General features: G+C 35.1%; 3 protein-coding genes across 7 annotated transcripts in view; all 3 read right to left on the bottom strand.

Annotated features, from left to right (window-relative positions):
- The window catches only part of LOC124356129 (longitudinals lacking protein, isoforms A/B/D/L-like), a 605681-nt gene that overhangs the window by 122609 nt on the left and 461300 nt on the right, over positions 1-21772 (bottom strand). The gene's annotated exons all lie outside the window — the stretch shown is intronic.
- On the bottom strand, positions 12661-16215 carry LOC124356141 (longitudinals lacking protein, isoforms A/B/D/L-like). Its single transcript, XM_046807300.1, has 2 exons — positions 16174-16215; positions 12661-14074 (listed from the first exon to the last, which is right to left on the bottom strand). The coding sequence occupies exon 2, from the start codon at positions 14067-14069 to the stop codon at positions 13794-13796; it is 276 nt and encodes a 91-aa protein (XP_046663256.1). The 5' UTR covers positions 14070-14074; positions 16174-16215; the 3' UTR covers positions 12661-13793.
- LOC124356146 lies at positions 16328-20612 on the bottom strand. Its single transcript, XM_046807304.1, has 3 exons — positions 20478-20612; positions 17359-17587; positions 16328-16520 (listed from the first exon to the last, which is right to left on the bottom strand). The coding sequence occupies exons 2-3, from the start codon at positions 17562-17564 to the stop codon at positions 16481-16483; spliced, it is 246 nt and encodes an 81-aa protein (XP_046663260.1). The 5' UTR covers positions 17565-17587; positions 20478-20612; the 3' UTR covers positions 16328-16480.

Raw genomic sequence — 21772 nt, 5'->3', positions numbered from 1 at the left:
GCCAAGGCCTCTCAACTACCCACCCTCATTTTGTAGCTAAAACATAGTATTTTTCAACAGCTGCCTGTATGCTATTATCATGTACTCGTGTTCTACAATGATATAGGCCACATTGTTAATTTATTATTTACTTAGTTTTCAGCCAATAACCAGTCAATTGTTTCTAAGTACAAGTGTATTTGTGCAATACACTCGACAAACTCCAAGGGCAAGTCTAGTGATCAGTATAAAACTGTTTTGTGTCATATCAATTCCTTTTTTCTATGCATTGTCGCCTAAAAGTTTGAAAAATAAATTGTATTCTATTAAAGTATTTCCTATGCTATTTGGACTCGTGGCACCAAATATTCTATTTCTAAGTATTTTGTAATAGAGAAATTATTAGAACCCAAACAAACAGTCTTAGAGGTTTGAAATACGTTTTAAGAAAACATTCTTTCTGAAAACAAACAATATTTATATTCTTGCATACATTTGTGTAATAATAATATTTTCTGACTAAAACTTATTTCTTTAAAACAAGTTTGGAGGTGGAACTAGTTTAACTAGAAATGCCTAAGAAGGATAATAAAGTGGTTGTATATTGCGGGGTGCTGCAAGTCCAATATAAAACTGACTGCCAAATAACGTCTTCTAATGGTTGAAATAAATGTAATACACTGAAAATGAACTAAAATATTTCACTTCCTTAAAAAATGAAAAAACTAAAATTAACCTTCAAAAACTTTCATATATTTTTTCCCCTCTACGTTAATGTACACCCGGGTATAATTAACAACAAATGGCAGACAAAAATATTATAAATCACCTTCCAATTTACCAAAATTAAGAATTAACAGTTTGACGTCACGTGGTATACTCGTTTGTGATATTCCACCGTAGTGCGACGAGTAAATCCCTTCGAGCATATATCGCAGAAGAAACTCTTGTTGCCTCCACACTCACTACGAATATGCCGTCTCAGATTTGATTTGAGCGTGTAAGATCGTCCACAGTCAGGACACAGATAACCTATTAATCAATAAACATAAAATTAGTTTATAACAATCTAATTTATTTAAAGCAATGACTATATTCCTAAAAACCTATTTCGGTAACGATTACGCATAATTGGAATTGTTACAGTCTTTTTAAATCATTGTGAAAATTTACAAATCGGATCTGCAAGATTAACAACAACCAAGCATACGTTAAAATGTTTGTCGTTTAATGGTTAAGAATATTTATAGAATTGTTACATATTAACCCAATTAAAATTATTTAAAAGTGAACAAGATTTACCCATCAATGGGTAAACCATAATATTTCTAATGTACTCAAAAGTCAAATCAAATATCACAAAAGTTAATTACTTAGATCAATAAAAATATAAATTCATCTGAATACACGATAAATTTGAAACACCACCAACTTTTAAAGAGTCAATATCAGACCTTCAGGGCTAAACGTCTGCTGCACTGAAGTCTTCAAGTTCAACTTGGTGAATCATCTTCAAATGGATCTGAAGAGTTTGCTTCCTGGTCATAGAGCGGTTGCAGACGGGACACTGGAAGTGTTTCTGCTGTCCGCACTCAAACTGGACATGTCTCTTGAGGTGACTTTTATTCTTGTAGTGTTTACGACAGTTGGTGCAAGAGTAACGAACTTCAGTCGAACCTGCGTGGTACAAGGGGTGATTGATTACTCACTACCGCCATTTATATACCTATGGATACAATTAATTGGAGTGCTGTCACAGTGAATATAGATAGCATTGAAAAAAAAACACAGCTGATAACTTCTAAGAAGTGTTACATTATAGCAAACCCTTGTCGGCTAAGAAATGTCATTTCTTTGTTTGAAGGTTATTTTTGACGATGGAAGGATTGTGAAGGAAACAGGATTTTTCCGGACATTTGCCATCGTTAAGTGAAACAAGAAAAGTGTTACTGTTTTCTTGTTTCACTTAACGATGGCAAATGTCCGGAAAAATCCTGTTTCCTTCAGAAATGTCATGTTTTGAATTTAGATCTGAAGGATTAAAGCATTAATTATTTATGTTTATCAATTATTTTATAATTAAAAACTCAAAAGTATTTTTTTCCATTATGATGGGAAATAGTAAATCTCACAGAGGAAATGTTATTACGTAGGTTTTATTAACCAGTTCTAAGACATGGCTAACAAAAATTTACTACTATACATTATTTCCTTCAGTAGTATTGATTTAGAACTAAAACTATATATAACATTTCGATCTTAAATGTAAGTGTAATTTATGTTATTATTCTCAGTTACAATTCAATATACTACTGTATAAAATTATATTTTATTTAGGTATAGAACTACCTTTAAAAAATATATCTTTTACTTTATAAAAATATATCCCAGTTAAAAGATAATTACACATTTCACACACCATTCTTGAAATTTCTGAGGTGTTTTTAAAAACTTATGATAAAAAACATAAATTGAATCATACTCTCATCAGTAAGTGTCTTTAGTTTTCTTCAAAGTCAAAATTTCTTTTAAATGATTCAAAAACCTTTCAACATAAGGAAAGACTGAACACAGCGAGCGATGCATGTGTAAAAACAATGCTTCATTAGAACCACATATAATAATTATAATAAAATGATAATTTGAAATATTTAATGTGCTTACTTTTAGTTATAAACATTTCTTTAGCGGTTTGTGAAAAGTAACATATAGTAAAAAAAGAACTATTAACAAATTGTGTTATCATCCGCCATTAACAATAATGGTTACATATTTTTATAAAACTTTTTTTACCGATATCCTCTAAGAAAGGATTACTCAACCTTCCAGGCTTTGTGCCTCCTTTAGTACATTTACATTTGGTCATCCCTACCCCCTGCCACAGTCACCTTATGTGGTCAACACAAGTAGTAACATTTGGTTTTGTAGATTAAGGTATAAAACCTTAACAATCCCTAATAATAATAATTGGGAGTTTAATATACTTGTATGTTTTAAAATTAAATATTTTACAAAACGTTTAATGTTACCTCGAATACCTTTTTGAACATATAGTCTTTGTCTTCAATTATTGCTGCTAATATTTTTTTTACATAAATCAAAGAAACACAGAACTATAAAAAAAAACCCAAAAGTTGCCAATCACTTTGTAACTTAGTGATAAGGTTATCATCATTGTTTGTTTTTTACAACTTTTGAAATATCTGGTTGTAACTCCAAGCATATCACAGGTAACTTCCACCGTCTAGTCTTGCCCGATTTTCAGATAATCCAATGTTAAGAATCCAGACTCATAGAGTTATGTGGTTGAAAATTACACTAACATTTTTGCAGCTTCCACAACTTACAGGTAAACCGGAAGATAACTCCACAAAAAATCTTCATCAACACCCATGATTTGAAATTCCCCCAATGCTTGAGAATCAAATTTTATGTCAATCACTTCTTCATGAATGTGGTCAGGAAGTACATCAACATCGATTTTAGATTTTAAATGGATCTCTTTTCAACTTAAATTGCCAACTATCTGTCCTAATATCTAGAAAATACTGTCCAATTTAATTTTTAAGTTATAGCAAATGCCGTAATACAAGATCTTTAACTTCGTTGATTAATTGCAGCGTAGATGTATCTTCAACAGTTTTCTCGTTTTCTATTTGAAAACTTCTAGCAGAGTAGGGTTTCAAACGTCTAGGTCACATGGCACAATACTCAATACAATATTGCATACAATGCACTGAAGTAAATTACAACAGTTTTTGTCAATGAAATTGAATCCATATTTAATATAATCTTCACTATACAGCCTGTTCTTTTGCAATGATTTGGCAATTTTTTTGTACACTACAGCAAAATACAACCTGTCTGTGACATTTTTATGTTTGTTCACTGGTCTAACAAATCATGCAAGCGTCAGAAATCACACGGTAAACAAAGTGATACCTATACACTGACGCCTTCCCTGAAAATCTTCTATGCCTTGCCAGGGGGGCACGCTCCTCAGGTTGAGAACCACCGCTCTTAAACACTCAATACTTATCAGAATTTTTGACTTTGAAAAGCCTAATGAAACTAAATTTGTGATATTAAACTTTCACACACACACACACGCGTGTGTGTGTTATTATTGAAGGCTTCATTTTATAATGCCAACAAAATATGGATATTAAAAGCTTAAAAAAATTGAAAAACTATAAGTTATGTAAACAAAAATTTATTTTATAACTAATGAATGATAAAATTGTTTAGACGGGTGAGAAAAACAAAATCGTCTTGCCAAGATAGAGGACATCTTAGTGCAACATCCTCAAGTGAGTCTGAAGTGTCTCCTTTCTGGTCATAGCTTTATTGCAAATGGGGCATTGGAAGAGTTTTTGCTTTCCACACTCGTACTTCAGATGTCTCTGCAGTGTGTTCTTGTTCTTGTACTTCTTGTTGCAAACAGCGCACATCCATCCATTCTTACCAGGAACAATGAGCGGCACCTCATCCACAAACCCTACAACACAGAAGTAAACATGGATGTTTGTCATCTAAACACTAACAATTAATAGTGTAAGCTGTACAGTGGACTTACCTCAATTCCTGGTCGACTGAGAACTTGATAAATGAAATGAATGGATAGGTATTCCAAGATGAGACAATGGATTTACTTTCACATATTAGGAGGAATTCCAGAATGATATAAAATTATGAAATTATTACAAACAGATTTATGAAACCTTGGTTTTCAAATATCTAGAGTAAAAGCAAAAAAGGTATTGCTGTAATTTGCTAATTCTTATTTTTTTAAATTGAAAAACGTTTCCTCCAAAAATGTAATGTATTTCAAAAATACATATAACATGACTAGGTCTTGTCTGCTCATAATGACATGTCAGTAATCAAAATCCTCCGTTCGTCCAGACTGTGCTTTGTCCTCAAATGCACCTGTAGAGTGGATTTCCTCGTCATATACTTGCTGCAGATTGGGCACCCAAAGTGTTTCTGCTGGCCACACTCAAAATTCTCATGCCGTTTTAGATGGTGTTTGTTCTTGTAGGTCTTTTCACAGCTACGGCACGAGTACCTTCCATCACTGCTTACCGTATCGCCTGCACGAATATCCTCAAGATCTGCCAAGTGATGGATTCCTGCAATGATATTATGTTTGCTTAACAAGGCTGAGGAATATTGGATACTGACCATCATTCCTATTATCATTTTTAATTACAACAAAAGTTCTAATCATCTATTTCAACACTGTTATTTTCTCTCTATTGGGAATTTTTATAATCAGTTGACATCTATATAAGATGTATTAGTTAATGTATTGCTACAAATACTTGCCTTCTTCAATTAACAGCTGGGTGTATTATGTGTTCTAGTTGAGTATTTGTATTTGTTAATTTTCCTAAATTTATGCTGAATTTCAAATAATATTCCATTTTTATATACAACTTTTTATTCTTTTAAGAATGACTGGAATAGTATCACCATTTTTGTTTTGGTTTTATAATTTTCGTGTATGCTTAATATCATTCTTAGATTTTTACTTTTGAATACAAAGACAAATTAAACTTTTTAAAACAGAATGTTTTCATATTTTATCCTCTCAAATTACATGTTGTCAATAACGAACTTAAAACGAAACTTTAATAATGTTAGGACAACTGTAACTCACATTAAACTTGATTTAAAACACAACTGAAGAGAAACCAATTTCCTGTCTAGTTTTATACTACCCATCCCCATTGGCTTTGGACATAGGTGATATCTAATCCTATGGAATATGCAGGTAATGATTAACGGTACTGAGTACACATTGTCCTTACTCTAAATTTATAGTCATGGTTCAAATAAAATAAATTAAGTTCATCTATTTGGTACTGTTCAGTAAACTGTAAATAAATAAACTTTTTTTAATGCTATTGAGAACTAATCCTTTCTTATGATATGATATTAATACCAGTGAATAATTATTTAATGCTGTCAAGAACTAATCCCTTTTTTATGATATTAATACCAGTGAATAATTATTTAATGCTGTCAAGAACTAATCCCTTTTTTATGATATTAATACCAATGAATAATTATTTAATGCTGTCAGAACTAATCCCTTTTTTATGAAATGAATACCAGTGAATAATTATTAAATGCTGTCAAGAACTAATCCCTTTTTTATTATATTAATACCAGTGAATAATTATTAAATGCTGTCAAGAACTAATCCCTTTTTTATGATATTAATACCAGTGAATAATTATTTAATGCTGTCAAGAACTAATCCCTTTTTTATGATATTAATACCAGTGAATAATTATTTAATACTGTCAAGAACTAATCCCTTTTTTATGATATTAATAATACCAGTGAATAATTATTTAATGCTGTCAGACTAATACCTTTTTTATGATATTCATACCAGTGAATAATTATTTAATGCTGTCAGAACTAATCCCTTTTTTATGATATTAATACCAGTGAATAATTATTTAATGCTGTCAAGAACTAATCCCTTTTTTATGATATTAATACCAGTGAATACGTAGCCACAATTTTCAGATGATCTAGAACCTTAACATTGTCAAGAATAAGGTGTTTACACTCTTGACTTTCAATATGTGTAAATTTCTGAAAATGTGCGAGGGCTGTCCAGAAAGTAACAGACGTTTTAACATGACACAGCAATTGAAAATCCCGCCAGTTGTAGAAAGCAATCTGTGATAAGGATTCTGCTGGCGAAAAATTACAAACCAATCAAAACTTATCACCATATTTGTCATGTGTACAGTCATGGAATAATGAGTGCAGGCCGAGTGAGGCAGTAGTGTATTGATTTTTAAAATGGATGAACCAGTGTTCACAATGAGCATCGCAGTGGTAGGCCTAGTCTTGTGAATGATCAATTGGTGGAGAAAATTAACGAAACAATCTGTGAAAATCGTCTTTACACGATTACGAAACATGGTTGTTAAACTTGAATACCACAAATTTTGTGCCAAGTGGGTTCCAAAAATCTTAACGGAAGACCAAAAACTTGCTGCAGCACTGACATTTTTGGAAGACTACGACAAAAGTGGAAACCAAGGTACCAATCATATCAACTAACTTCTAACTAACTCTCATCATATGGATGAGAATTAGGTAAAGCCCATCAATTATAAAACAAAACCGCAGTTAATAAGATGGGAACCACGCATTCGCCTAAGAAACCGAGGAAGTGTCTACAAACACTATCAGCAAGGAAAATCATGGCTGCTGTGTTTTGGGATGCTCAGAGAGTGGTTCTTGTTGATTTTCTTAAACATGGCCAAACTGTCAACTCAGAGAGGTATTGCCAAACACTCAGAAGCTTAAGACGCGCAATACAATTTTCAAATGCTTTGTGATTTTTAGCCAACAAAAACCTTATCATAGATCTCACTTCACAACTGGTGGGGTTTACAACTGCACTGCTCATTTCAACACTCCACTGCATACAAAGTATGAAAGGTACGATACACAATCCACCATGGTGGTTGTGTACTGAGTGTAGGAACACTCTGCTGTATACAAAGTATGAAAGGTACGATACACAATCCACCATGGTGGTTGTGTACTGAGTGTAGGAACACTCTGCTGTATACAAAGTATGAAAGGTACGATACACAATCCACCATGGCGGTTGTGTACTGAGTGTAGGAACACTCTGCTGTATACAAAGTATGAAAGGTACGATACACAATCCACCATGGCGGTTGTGTACTGAGTGTAGGAACACTCTGCTGTATACAAAGTATGAAAGGTACGATACACAATCCACCATGGCGGTTGTGTACTGAGTGTAGGAACACTCTGCTGTATACAAAGTATGAAAGGTACGATACACAATCCACCATGGCGGTTGTGTACTGAGTGTAGGAACACTCTGCTGTATACAAAGTATGAAAGGTACGATACACAATCCACCATGGCGGTTGTGTACTGAGTGTAGGAACACTCTGCTGTATACAAAGTATGAAAGGTACGATACACAATCCACCATGGCGGTTGTGTACTGAGTGTAGGAACACTCTGCTGTATACAAAGTATGAAAGGTACGATACACAATCCACCATGGCGGTTGCGTACTGAGTGTAGGAACACTCTGCTGTATACAAAGTATGAAAGGTACGATACACAATCCACCATGGCGGTTGCGTACTGAGTGTAGGAACACCTGCTGTATACAAAGTATGAAAGGTACGATACACAATCCACCATGGCGGTTGTGTACTGAGTGTAGGAACACTCTGCTGTATACAAAGTATGAAAGGTACGATACACAATCCACCATGGCGGTTGTGTACTGAGTGTAGGAACACTCTGCTGTATACAAAGTATGAAAGGTACGATACACAATCCACCATGGCGGTTGTGTACTGAGTGTAGGAACACTCTGCTGTATACAAAGTATGAAAGGTACGATACACAATCCACCATGGCGGTTGCGTACTGAGTGTAGGAACACTCTGCTGTATACAAAGTATGAAAGGTACGATACACAATCCACCATGGCGGTTGTGTACTGAGTGTAGGAACACTCTGCTGTATACAAAGTATGAAAGGTACGATACACAATCCACCATGGCGGTTGTGTACTGAGTGTAGGAACACTCTGCTGTATACAAAGTATGAAAGGTACGATACACAATCCACCATGGCGGTTGTGTACTGAGTGTAGGAACACTCTGCTGTATACAAAGTATGAAAGGTACGATACACAATCCACCATGGCGGTTGTGTACTGAGTGTAGGAACACTCTGCTGTATACAAAGTATGAAAGGTACGATACACAATCCACCATGGCGGTTGTGTACTGAGTGTAGGAACACTCCGCTGTATACAAAGTATGAAAGGTACGATACACAATCCACCATGGCGGTTGCGTACTGAGTGTAGGAACACTCTGCTGTATACAAAGTATGAAAGGTACGATACACAATCCACCATGGCGGTTGTGTACTGAGTGTAGGAACACTCCGCTGTATACAAAGTATGAAAGGTACGATACACAATCCACCATGGCGGTTGCGTACTGAGTGTAGGAACACTCTGCTGTATACAAAGTATGAAAGGTACGATACACAATCCACCATGGCGGTTGTGTACTGAGTGTAGGAACACTCTGCTGTATACAAAGTATGAAAGGTACGATACACAATCCACCATGGCGGTTGTGTACTGAGTGTAGGAACACACTGCTGTATACAAAGTATGAAAGGTACGATACACAATCCACCATGGCGGTTGTGTACTGAGTGTAGGAACACTCTGCTGTATACAAAGTATGAAAGGTACGATACACAATCCACCATGGCGGTTGTGTACTGAGTGTAGGAACACTCTGCTGTATACAAAGTATGAAAGGTACGATACACAATCCACCATGGCGGTTGTGTACTGAGTGTAGGAACACTCTGCTGTATACAAAGTATGAAAGGTACGATATACAATCCACCATGGCGGTTGTGTACTGAGTGTAGGAACACTCTGCTGTATACAAAGTATGAAAGGTACGATACACAATCCACCATGGCGGTTGTGTACTGAGTGTAGGAACACTCTGCTGTATACAAAGTATGAAAGGTACGATACACAATCCACCATGGCGGTTGTGTACTGAGTGTAGGAACACTCTGCTGTATACAAAGTATGAAAGGTACGATACACAATCCACCATGGCGGTTGTGTACTGAGTGTAGGAACACTCTGCTGTATACAAAGTATGAAAGGTACGATACACAATCCACCATGGCGGTTGTGTACTGAGTGTAGGAACACTCTCCTGTATACAAAGTATGAAAGGTACGATACACAATCCACCATGGCGGTTGTGTACTGAGTGTAGGAACACTCTGCTGTATACAAAGTATGAAAGGTACGATACACAATCCATTATGGCGGTTGTGTACTGAGTGTAGGAACACTCCGCTGTATACAAAGTATGAAAGGTACGATACACAATCCACCATGACGGTTGCGTACTGAGTGTAGGAACACTCTGCTGTATACAAAGTATGAAAGGTACGATACACAATCCACCATGGCGGTTGTGTACTGAGTGTAGGAACACTCCGCTGTATACAAAGTATGAAAGGTACGATACACAATCCACCATGGTGGTTGCGTACTGAGTGTAGGAACACTCTGCTGTATACAAAGTATGAAAGGTACGATACACAATCCACCATGGCGGTTGTGTACTGAGTGTAGGAACACTCTGCTGTATACAAAGTATGAAAGGTACGATACACAATCCACCATGGCGGTTGTGTACTGAGTGTAGGAACACTCTGCTGTATACAAAGTATGAAAGGTACGATACACAATCCACCATGGCGGTTGTGTACTGAGTGTAGGAACACTCTGCTGTATACAAAGTATGAAAGGTACGATACACAATCCACCATTTCGGTTGTGTACTGAGTGTAGGAACACTCTGCTGTATACAAAGTATGAAAGGTACGATACACAATCCACCATGGCGGTTGCGTACTGAGTGTAGGAACACTCCGCTGTATACAAAGTATGAAAGGTACGATACACAATCCACCATGGCGGTTGCGTACTGAGTGTAGGAACACTCCGCTGTATACAAAGTATGAAAGGTACGATACACAATCCACCATGGCGGTTGTGTACTGAGTGTAGGAACACTCTGCTGTATACAAAGTATGAAAGGTACGATACACAATCCACCATGGCGGTTGTGTACTGAGTGTAGGAACACTCCGCTGTATACAAAGTATGAAAGGTACGATACACAATCCACCATGGCGGTTGTGTACTGAGTGTAGGAACACTCCGCTGTATACAAAGTATGAAAGGTACGATACACAATCCACCATGGCGGTTGTGTACTGAGTGTAGGAACACTCTGCTGTATACACAGTATGAAAGGTACGATACACAATCCACCATGGCGGTTGTGTACTGAGTGTAGGAACACTCTGCTGTATACACAGTATGAAAGGTACGATACACAATCCACCATGGCAGTTGTGTACTGAGTGTAGGAACACTCTGCTGTATACACAGTATGAAAGGTACGATACACAATCCACCATGGCGGTTGTGTACTGAGTGTAGGAACACTCTGCTGTATACAAAGTATGAAAGGTACGATACACAATCCACCATGGTGGTTGCGTACTGAGTGTAGGAACACTCTGCTGTATACAAAGTATGAAAGGTACGATACACAATCCACCATGGCGGTTGTGTACTGAGTGTAGGAACACTCTGCTGTATACAAAGTATGAAAGGTACGATACACAATCCACCATGGCGGTTGTGTACTGAGTGTAGGAACACTCTGCTGTATACAAAGTATGAAAGGTACGATACACAATCCACCATGGCGGTTGTGTACTGAGTGTAGGAACACTCTGCTGTATACAAAGTATGAAAGGTACGATACACAATCCACCATTTCGGTTGTGTACTGAGTGTAGGAACACTCTGCTGTATACAAAGTATGAAAGGTACGATACACAATCCACCATGGCGGTTGCGTACTGAGTGTAGGAACACTCCGCTGTATACAAAGTATGAAAGGTACGATACACAATCCACCATGGCGGTTGCGTACTGAGTGTAGGAACACTCCGCTGTATACAAAGTATGAAAGGTACGATACACAATCCACCATGGCGGTTGTGTACTGAGTGTAGGAACACTCTGCTGTATACAAAGTATGAAAGGTACGATACACAATCCACCATGGCGGTTGTGTACTGAGTGTAGGAACACTCCGCTGTATACAAAGTATGAAAGGTACGATACACAATCCACCATGGCGGTTGTGTACTGAGTGTAGGAACACTCCGCTGTATACAAAGTATGAAAGGTACGATACACAATCCACCATGGCGGTTGTGTACTGAGTGTAGGAACACTCTGCTGTATACACAGTATGAAAGGTACGATACACAATCCACCATGGCGGTTGTGTACTGAGTGTAGGAACACTCTGCTGTATACACAGTATGAAAGGTACGATACACAATCCACCATGGCAGTTGTGTACTGAGTGTAGGAACACTCTGCTGTATACACAGTATGAAAGGTACGATACACAATCCACCATGGCGGTTGTGTACTGAGTGTAGGAACACTCTGCTGTATACAAAGTATGAAAGGTACGATACACAATCCACCATGGCGGTTGTGTACTGAGTGTAGGAACACTCTGCTGTATACACAGTATGAAAGGTACGATACACAATCCACCATGGCGGTTGTGTACTGAGTGTAGGAACACTCTGCTGTATACACAGTATGAAAGGTACGATACACAATCCACCATGGCGGTTGCGTACTGAGTGTAGGAACACTCTGCTGTATACACAGTATGAAAGGTACGATACACAATCCACCATGGCGGTTGCGTACTGAGTGTAGGAACACTCTGACGCCAAGATGGCAACACTAATACTACCCTTTGCCGCACCATTTCAAAATGTCTGCTACTTTCTGTAGAGCCCTTGTATTTATTTTCGTATTTCAATATTGATCAAAATCTGACTACACTACAAGAAAATTCCATATTCCTTCAGGTACTAATCATTTCAATGTGTTGTTTTCAATGCATACAAACAATGTTTAAATGCATGTGATGTCCGAGAGCACAGACTCTCACTAAGTTGTACTGATAACAGGAAAGTAAAATCAAATTGTTACATAAAACAAGAATTTATTAAGTAAAAAACAACAATTGATACAAAAAATATTTAACAAGCACCACAAGTACATAAAGCATATTGCACAAAATATCACATAAATATTACATTGTTTATAAAATAAATCGCGGAAGAAACTAAATACTGAATCATATAACAGTTTATGTATTCAGCTTAATTATTCGCAAAATTGTATTTTAATCAGTCAGTATTATAAAAACACTTAAAGCTTATGGCACTATGTACATTACAAATTAATAGACAAGAGGCAGTGAGGCTCCAAATGGATAAATACAAAAAAATCTCAAAAAGTACTTACTTACTCTAGCTAATAAATAACATAATCCATAAATTTGCACTTAACGACAATCAGAAAACAGATAAGTTGAGACATAGTACCACATAATGAACTATTTTTTAGTATAAACGTAACAAAGTAGCTCTTCAAAACAACGAACAATAAATATTGTGGGAAAAAATATGATTTGTTACCGAAATAACGATTTTATGTAGTATAAAGCTGACAAAAATATTAAATTATTATGTCCACTACAATGATTTTCAAACATGCACATATCAATTTTCAATATAGACATACAATATGAATTTTAATTCCCTGGTGTAAACCCACAATCAAGAATGTAAAAATTCCATTAAACAAAAATTTGTTTACATAGTATTCACTAGCACAATAACAAACCCTCTTAAGTTCAGGAAAGGGCATTAAATTACAAACGTTTAGGAACTGTGTTTGTTAAATCTATATTTAATTTTAAACCTTAACATTAAAGCAACCAATTTATGTATAACAACTTTGCTGATCAAATTCAAAATTAAAAATGGTAAAAAATGTTCTAATAACATGTGTGTTATTTAATAAAACATTAATTGGGCTTAAATTTGTCAGCAATACATAAAGTATATTGTAATAGATATACATATAAAAAGCGATTGATAACAATTAGTACCTGTAAAAGAATTATTAGTGCAAAACACCTTGACATTAAATTTTTACTAAAGAGACATTTTTTGTTGATGGTAAAAAAAACCGTTAGTTTGAAAAATGTTTCACTCTTGGAACGTAAAAAATAAACAGCAAATGTTCAACAGCAGACTCTTAAGACAGCTGCTTAGAGTATAGTGAGCGTGCGAGCTGAATGTTTTATTTCTATGTGCTTGTCCAGATTCCCTTTCTGTTTCGCCCTGTATGGACAATGGGGACATTGGAATTGAGGTTCTTTTCCACAAGCGTTCTTGTAGTGCAGGAGCATGCTCTGACGCCAGGAGTAAGGCCTGCTGCAGCCGGGACAGAGGAAAACAGGACGAGGCTTAGCCTGCGGCTCGGGCTGGAGTCCCAGATCCTGCGGCCAGGTGGAGCTAGGCTGGGGCGCAGGCTCATACGTCATTCCTCCTGTTGTCACAGAATCGTAGTTAATTTACAACCATAATTAACAACAGTAGTTTATGCAAAAATTATAACCTCGACTTAACTTATTAAAAACTAATATGATTGTCAGTTCTGTTACATTGCAACATTGCAAAGTGTTCCCTAATAAATGTACCTTTCCATTTGACTAATTATACACATTGTTCCAACGTGGTCGGGAATACAGAGATCATGAAGTGGAGTTATTTATGAATAGTCTATGGAGTAGAAATGGTAAGGAAATTGCTCTACATCGATATGGCAAAAGGTGAAGGAAACTGTGTGATATAAATAACAACACTGTTATTAAAATAAGCGAAAACCTTTATATCAACCAATGAATATGATAAAAGGATTACATGTTAAATTTGTATTGCAACACACCAAATACAACTCTACTAGATATATAGTTAAAACTAGAATGGAACAACCATTTTTCAAATTTTCTTCTCAACGCAGAAGAAAATTTAATGTTAAATATCTTTGGCTATTAAATATCAAACAAAATCTCACCTCTTTGTATTTTTCAATGAAAAACCTAGATTTCAACTTGTACCATGAATGTTTTTGTTGTGTCTAGTTAGATTCCCGCGGATTGTGAACGACTTTTTGCAAACGTCACAGTGAAACATGGGTTTCTTGTTGCCGCACTGGAAGCGTTGGTGCGTGACCAAGTTGTGTTTGTGTAGGTAAATATTTGAGCACTTGTCACATTGGTATGTTTTTAAGTTTTCTCCGAGTTGTTTCATCGCTCTGATCTGAATCGGTGCAGGGATCCAGCCTGAAACACATTGTGCCACAATAGCTTAAAATGAGGCACAGATAACAGTAATAAATAATCCATGCCCACAAACAATAGTATGAAATGACAAGCCCTTTTGTTCTGGTTATTTAAATGCAAAATAATAATTTTATTCTCAGTTCATATACATTTATTAACTCAGGAGCACATTATTTGGACATTAGTGTTCTATTTTTTCTTACATCAAGTATTAAGGAGTTTTCCACTTAGTCTTCAAACTTAACAAATGAATGTGGTATTTTTCACCATTCAAATTTAAACTAAATGACACACTCAATGAATAAAAATGTTTTTGTGTTCATAATATATACCTTTTGAATAATGAATAACTGGAAATATTAAAAGGTATCAAGAAGTCTTTTTGTTATACTTATTAGAATTGTAAATTCTGAATTAAATTAGGAGAAATTGCAGGTGGTTCATACGCTTAGTTATTAGCATTCTATGTGTCCTAGGCATCATGACACGATAACCAAACGATCTACTCCCCAGATACAGACTTGTGACCAGGCCTATCCCTGCTCCATTTAGATGTTGGTACACTTGGCTTTATTTGGTAATCAGTATTTTCACTATGACACCAATCAATAGTAAAGCAAATGGGGAGCCCACTTTTAATAGTGATCGACTTGGTCGGTAGTTTAAAAAGCTCCATTAATTCTTGGATAAATGAATCAGATCACACAACTTTTGATTTTAGTCTACACTATTAAAGAGCAGTTGTTTTGTATGCTTTATCTTTATCATGAGACTATATACTAGAAACGTGACCGTGAAATCAAATATTTGGTTAAAAACATAAATAACTATAATACCTTATAAACCGAATCACATCTACTTCTTAACTAACAATGTTGATATTACTAAAAACCTTAACAATTAAAAGCAACTTTTAGACTCTTAAGAGAGATAGCATATTGTAGATGTAACCTGAACATGCTATATTATTGGGATTAATTAATCATTTCAAATTTTAAAACAAAACAGCCGTATATTTGTCTTATTATTCACAATATTTAGAGAACAAGAACATGTGTTTTATGAGTAAGTTCAGAATCACTCACCTTCAGGAAGGAATTTGCATATTAAGTAGTAATTTTCATTTATCCCACCCAATTTTGGAGATTTATATTTAAATTTCTCGTTTAACCCTCAGTGTGCAGTTGTACTTCATCGTCCACACCTTCCACTTTGATACTGCACATTTGATGTGGCTGCAAATCTGAAACATTCTTATTTTATAACTGAATAATCCAGTGTATTTTTCTCATTTAACCCTCACCCAAATCCTTTGCTCCGGAAACACCTCACGCTTCACTCCGGTACTGTTTCACTCCCTTCCCTATCGCTCTGTCTACGTCGCCATCACAAGATCTCCATGTGCCATCCGGATGTGCCTGGTGAGGTTTCCACTCTGACGGAAGCTGTGTTGACAATGCTTGCAGCGGTACATGGGTCCCTTGCCACACTCCAGCCGTACGTGTGCTAACAGGTTTCTCTTGTACTTGTAGTTACGACCACACTGTAGGCAGGGGAAGTTCTGGGGCAGGAGCGGCGAGGAGAACTGGGGAGTCACCGCTGGGAACATGCTACACCTCAATGTCTCCATAAACCTCCTGTACTCTGGAACTATAAATTATTATTTCAATACAAGAAACTTTAAGCTCACAAAAGAAATGTTTATTTATGAATAATAATAGGTTATTTAAAAAAGCTACTATTTCTCAAAACTGTTGTAAATTTCAATTCCTTTTAGTATTTCCTATTCCGAATGATTCAATACTCTCATTATGAATTTTTTCCACTGAGTCAAAAAATCATTTTATACCTAAAGGTATTTGGTGTTCCAAAAAAGGTTGAATAAATGTTAAGAAATTAGTTCTTTTTGCAAATTATGCTTTTATGAATACTTAATATAGTAGAGCATTCAATATTCCTCTATTTTGCAATGTAAAACAAGAAAAATTACATACGCGTATATAAATATAATATAATAACTATTGTTAACAACAATAGATTTGAGCTTATAGAAAGAATCACTGAAACCATATATTAGTCCAAATGGAGCATCTGTGATATTTTGGTGATATTCTACTTAAAAATTTCAAAGTGGGATATATCTCCAAAAGCAATAAGGGTGTAAATACACATACAGCGACGTAACTCCATGTGATGTGAAACTAAGAAATTCAATGACCACGAAGCGACACGATTTGTATATTTATTCCATATGTTTACATACACTTGATAGTTATGTTAACTATCGTAACATTGCTTCGCTTCGAGTTACATCGCTGTCTGTATTTGTATCCTTAGACATTTATCTCTTCATAAAACCCAAAATTCTAGGGAGTATATAAAGGGTACAAATTTAATTTATTTGAGGTTAACAAATCAACAACCTTTTAATAAATATTTAAATAAACATATACAATAATACTTGAAGAACACTGGAGGCTACAACTACTTGGTCTTTCTGAGTGAGTCCTTCCAATGGATGTTCTTCACGTGATTCCGGAGGATGTGTGAACTCCAGAACTTCTTGTAGCACAAGTCGCACTGGAAGGGAACCTCCTTGGGCGTGGAAGGTCTCCTCGGGTTCTGCGACCTCAGGGGACTCCGTGGGTACTTGGGCCTCCTAACCAGAGACCGGTTCAGAAGATCCTCTGTCATCAAGTCACCAGTAGCCACGATAACTGTAACATCCACAAGTGCATTAGAACACTATTGCTGTCAACTGTCTTCAGTACTGTTCACCAGTGTCCACAGTATTATTTGGTAATTAGAGATTCTACCTGGAGTTTATAGAATAGTGTTATTTTTAATCAACAATAAATCTGCTCCTATAAGATATGTCTAGGAGTAGATGGGAGTAAATATAGAGTAACTTCTTGTATCCAATTTGCACATTCTAAAAATTAAATTCTCCATCTTAAATACCATACTTGCATTTTATCAAACTCCTCAATTTTGAATATTTTCTGAGATAAGAGTATTTTTAAATAAGATTCTGAGATAAGTATTTTCTTAATAGAGAACCCCAAAACACAAGTGAAAATAGCTTAAACCTTATAGAAACAAATGCAGTATAACGATTTCTTTATCATAATCACTGTCTAACAGAGCAGTGCAACTGGATGTTACATTTTAGTTTACCTATCGATCTAATAATATTATTCCTGCAACTTTGAAGTATTTCAATCATCTCATGGGAATTGGATAAGTAACTAACTAGAATTTCCAACACATGGCGTGGGTCTAACAACTAAAACGCTCTAGAAGTAGTATATTGTTTATTTGTAAAAAAATAATTTCAAGTGTATTAGAGTGAAAATGCTTTACAATTTAATAGCTTATATTTGTTATAAGATTTCCAGATTCAACAAAATTCAGGAGTATGTCATGCATAAGAAACTTTTATAAACACAATTAAAGATTTGGTGGTATGTTTACTACTACACATAAAAATACTTAATAATATTCTTAATGCCATAAAATCTCTTTGGGTAAAGTCGTTTCCTTGAAAAGAAACATCTCCAAAAATCTGGTTTCAAGAACAAGGGTGGAAATGTAATGTAATGTTTTAAGTATAGCGTTGGAGCGAAAACATTGTCATTTCAGTAGAGCCAACTCTTAAGAATTTCATAAAACTTAAAAAGACTGTTTTTTATATGTATGCACACATCCACGGTAATTATATAAAACTATTACACAAATTGAGAATTTTATAATATTTATAAAATATTTAATAATACAGGTTATATCATAGAAAAAAATTATATACAAAAAAATATTATTAACTTAAATTAGTTTAAAAACAGTCATAGTAGTTATATATTTTTTCAAATAGGAACACAAGTAACCCAAAATAATACAGGAAAATTATAAATTATTTTACCCCGACTTGATAGAGAGGAAAACAAAACTTTATTTTTGTAATACGTGACTGTTAATTGAGTAGCAAAATTTTTGGGAGTGAATTGAGGCATGTTATTCAACAAGTATGACTGGTCTTTTAATTACATTTAAACATATAAATATATACTTTTGTGATGTGTCTGATGAAGATAGCCTTGCTATCGAAAGGCCTCACAAAAATAAAAGTTTTAAATATTGGTTTATATGTTTAAATGTAATTAAGTTAACAGTAGCCAATATAAGCTCCATCTTCAACACGACTGGTAATGTTGCTATGTTTGTTGGGGACATAATACAATTTTTCCATATGATCTTTTGTTTTAACTGGAAACAAAACAGTATATTTACTAACCAGAAAAAATGTGTGAGATAACTCACATTATTTCAGGATCTAGTTATTAGACTCGTGAAACTCTCTGACACGTTTATAGAAAAAACCTTGGAAGAAAAATCACATGTCTTCAATCGTCAAATCTGATCAATCTGGCTTCGAGAAATTTACATTTTCTTTGGTAGGCACTCAAATGCCCCTGCCTGCAATAGTCCGTTCTTTAGCTAATGCAGTTGACGTCTGTAATTTTCGGATCTTCATAAGGAAATCCCGAATGAAACATGAAATAAGTTTGATAAGTATTGTATGATAATTCTCATCTGATTGATTGTTATAGTTCACTGGAGATTGATAAGGATGAGGTTCGAAGGCAGATGTACTTTGGTGTCCCTTGAATAATCTTTGATCTTCTACTTGTTCTATACTCATATCCAGCACCAAGAGTTAAGAAGGCAATCTTGATCATTGGACTCTCAATCTATTACAATTTAAGCCAAGTTGACCATTTTAGATAAATATTTCTCAAACTTCCGCTTTACTTGGTAGAAACTTTATATACCGATGTATCCGACCTGAATACACAATACTTTTCCTTCAACATCCCGTGGTTGTAAAAATAAGTTAAACACGTTCAAAGAGAGCATTGCCATCAGTGACTGGACAACTCAGTTCAACATGGTATAGCAGAAATAAGAGTAATCGTTATCAATTTTGGACACTCAAAAATTTCAACTTTAAAAAGATTTTATCCAAATTACACTTCTAATTTCCTTTTAGAAATTACAGTTGATAAGTTTAGAAAATAATGTCAGACAGGAGAATTAATATCAATTAAAGACACAATGAATTAATTTTCACCTAATTCGCTATTCCTAAGCACCTTTCAAAAACTGTATAAATTTAAGTAGAGGACAGAATCTAAATTGAACCTATACAGTGTCTAATGTATTGAGTATTACCAGTTAAAGATAGGAAAAATCCATTAAAAATATAAAATATATGAAAATATTAGAAATCCTTATTAAAAAGAATTTAATAAAATTATTTGTATTTCAACTGAAACTAAATTTCAAACTGCACTAAACATCAAATAAAGAAGTGTTGTAAAACATTTTTTTAAATATTGACTTCTAAACAACAACAATACATTTGAAAAATAAGCTAAAATGGCTTTTTTATTAACAATAAGGAGATCAGTTGAATTAACTTCATAAAAAATTCACTAAACAAAACTAAAAATAAGATTAATACTAGATACAAATTTAAAATTTCCCTAACTACAATTACTTCTAAGGCTAAAAATTTTAAATTGACTCAAATTATCAAAAAATAAATACCCCCAATTTTATCTACTATTGTTGGTGTGAACTTCAGCCATATGTTTGTTGTAGAGGCTGTATGAGATGAACTTCAAGTGACACCTGTTGCATGAGAATCCAGACTGCGTAACTGTATTGTTGAGCAAATTGCACTTGACTTGGTGGCCTTGCAGGTTTTGCTTTGATTTGTAAATTTTTCCACAAGCAGTACATTTGAATTCTTTTGGAACATTTTTGGGAAAATCACCATCATACACGAGTTGAGGCCCTGAAGGGGTTATGACTGTCCTCAGTTTGGTTGTGTTCACTGTAGACTCAGAGGTTGGCAAGGAAGAGCCTTGTGCAATGGTCGTCAGAGGTGGTAGCCTGTGGACTACTGTTGGACAAGTCAGGTAAGTCCTTCCTGTTGTGAAGGGAACACTATGCAAGACACTCTGTGCTTCGTGCGTCTTATCCATCCTTCCTGTTGTGAAGGGAACACTATGCAAGACACTCTGTGCTTTGTGCGTCTTATCCATCCTTCCTGTTGTGAAGGGAACACTATGCAAGACACTCTGTGCTTTGTGCATCTTATCCAAACTCTCTTTATCCGGTTTGATGTCTTCTTCCACATCCGGTGCCAAAGGATCACAAAGAGGGTCTTCCCAATCCATATCACTGCCATCTGTCACCCCTGAATAAACTCTAGCAATGCTGGGCATTGGTTGAAATTCTGAAAAGAGGAGTTCAATTATTTTTTGTTTGCTCAGAGCTATAAAATATGGTGATAACCATTACCACGTAGGCTACGTCCAGTTTTATTAGCAATACAACAAGTAAGTGGACTACATAAACATAACTATGAAATAATTGAGTTTTTATGTAAAATTTTAATCACAGGTAAATGAAGAAGTGATAGTTAAAATCTCACACACAGAACATTACTTATCTATATACATACAACAAAATGGAGTTAGTTACACCATTTACAACTCAACAATGGCTGTACTGATTATAATGAATGCTTTGATTTGTTGGATTCGTCTCCACCTAGAATAGCAGAACAACTATTAATATATCATTAAAGACCAATGAAAACTCAGGTAAATAGAAAAATAAATATTCCTTCCGGCTCAGTTGAAAGAAAGGTAAAATTCACACAAGGCTGTCGACTTAAAAAAGCAATTATTAGTTTATGAACTTAACCTGTGGTCAAAAAATGATGGATGAGACATTTGTAGCTAAGGGTGGAACATATTAATAAAAAAAGGTTCATTGTTAACTAGATTAAATCCAATAAAAATATTTATTCGACTTCTGACATAATTTTACCT

The sequence above is a fragment of the Homalodisca vitripennis genome, chromosome 2 (assembly GCF_021130785.1).
Source record: "Homalodisca vitripennis isolate AUS2020 chromosome 2, UT_GWSS_2.1, whole genome shotgun sequence".
In the NCBI taxonomy this organism is placed as follows: Eukaryota; Metazoa; Arthropoda; class Insecta; order Hemiptera; family Cicadellidae; genus Homalodisca; species Homalodisca vitripennis.
The sequence above is the reverse complement of the archived record's forward strand: the minus strand, read 5'-3'. Positions and strand labels throughout refer to the sequence as shown.

What these genes read in the sequence shown, in the direction of transcription:
- LOC124356141 (XM_046807300.1), bottom strand. Translation starts at nt 14,069, where the DNA reads ATGACGTATGAGCCTGCGCCCCAGCCTAGCTCCACCTGGCCGCAGGAT.
- LOC124356146 (XM_046807304.1), bottom strand. Translation starts at nt 17,564, where the DNA reads ATGACAGAGGATCTTCTGAACCGGTCTCTGGTTAGGAGGCCCAAGTAC. An exon ending in GACTCACTCAGAAAGACCAA is followed by an intron (nt 16,521 to 17,358) that starts GTAGTTGTAGCC and finishes AATAATTTATAG; the next exon opens with TTCCAGAGTACAGGAGGTTT.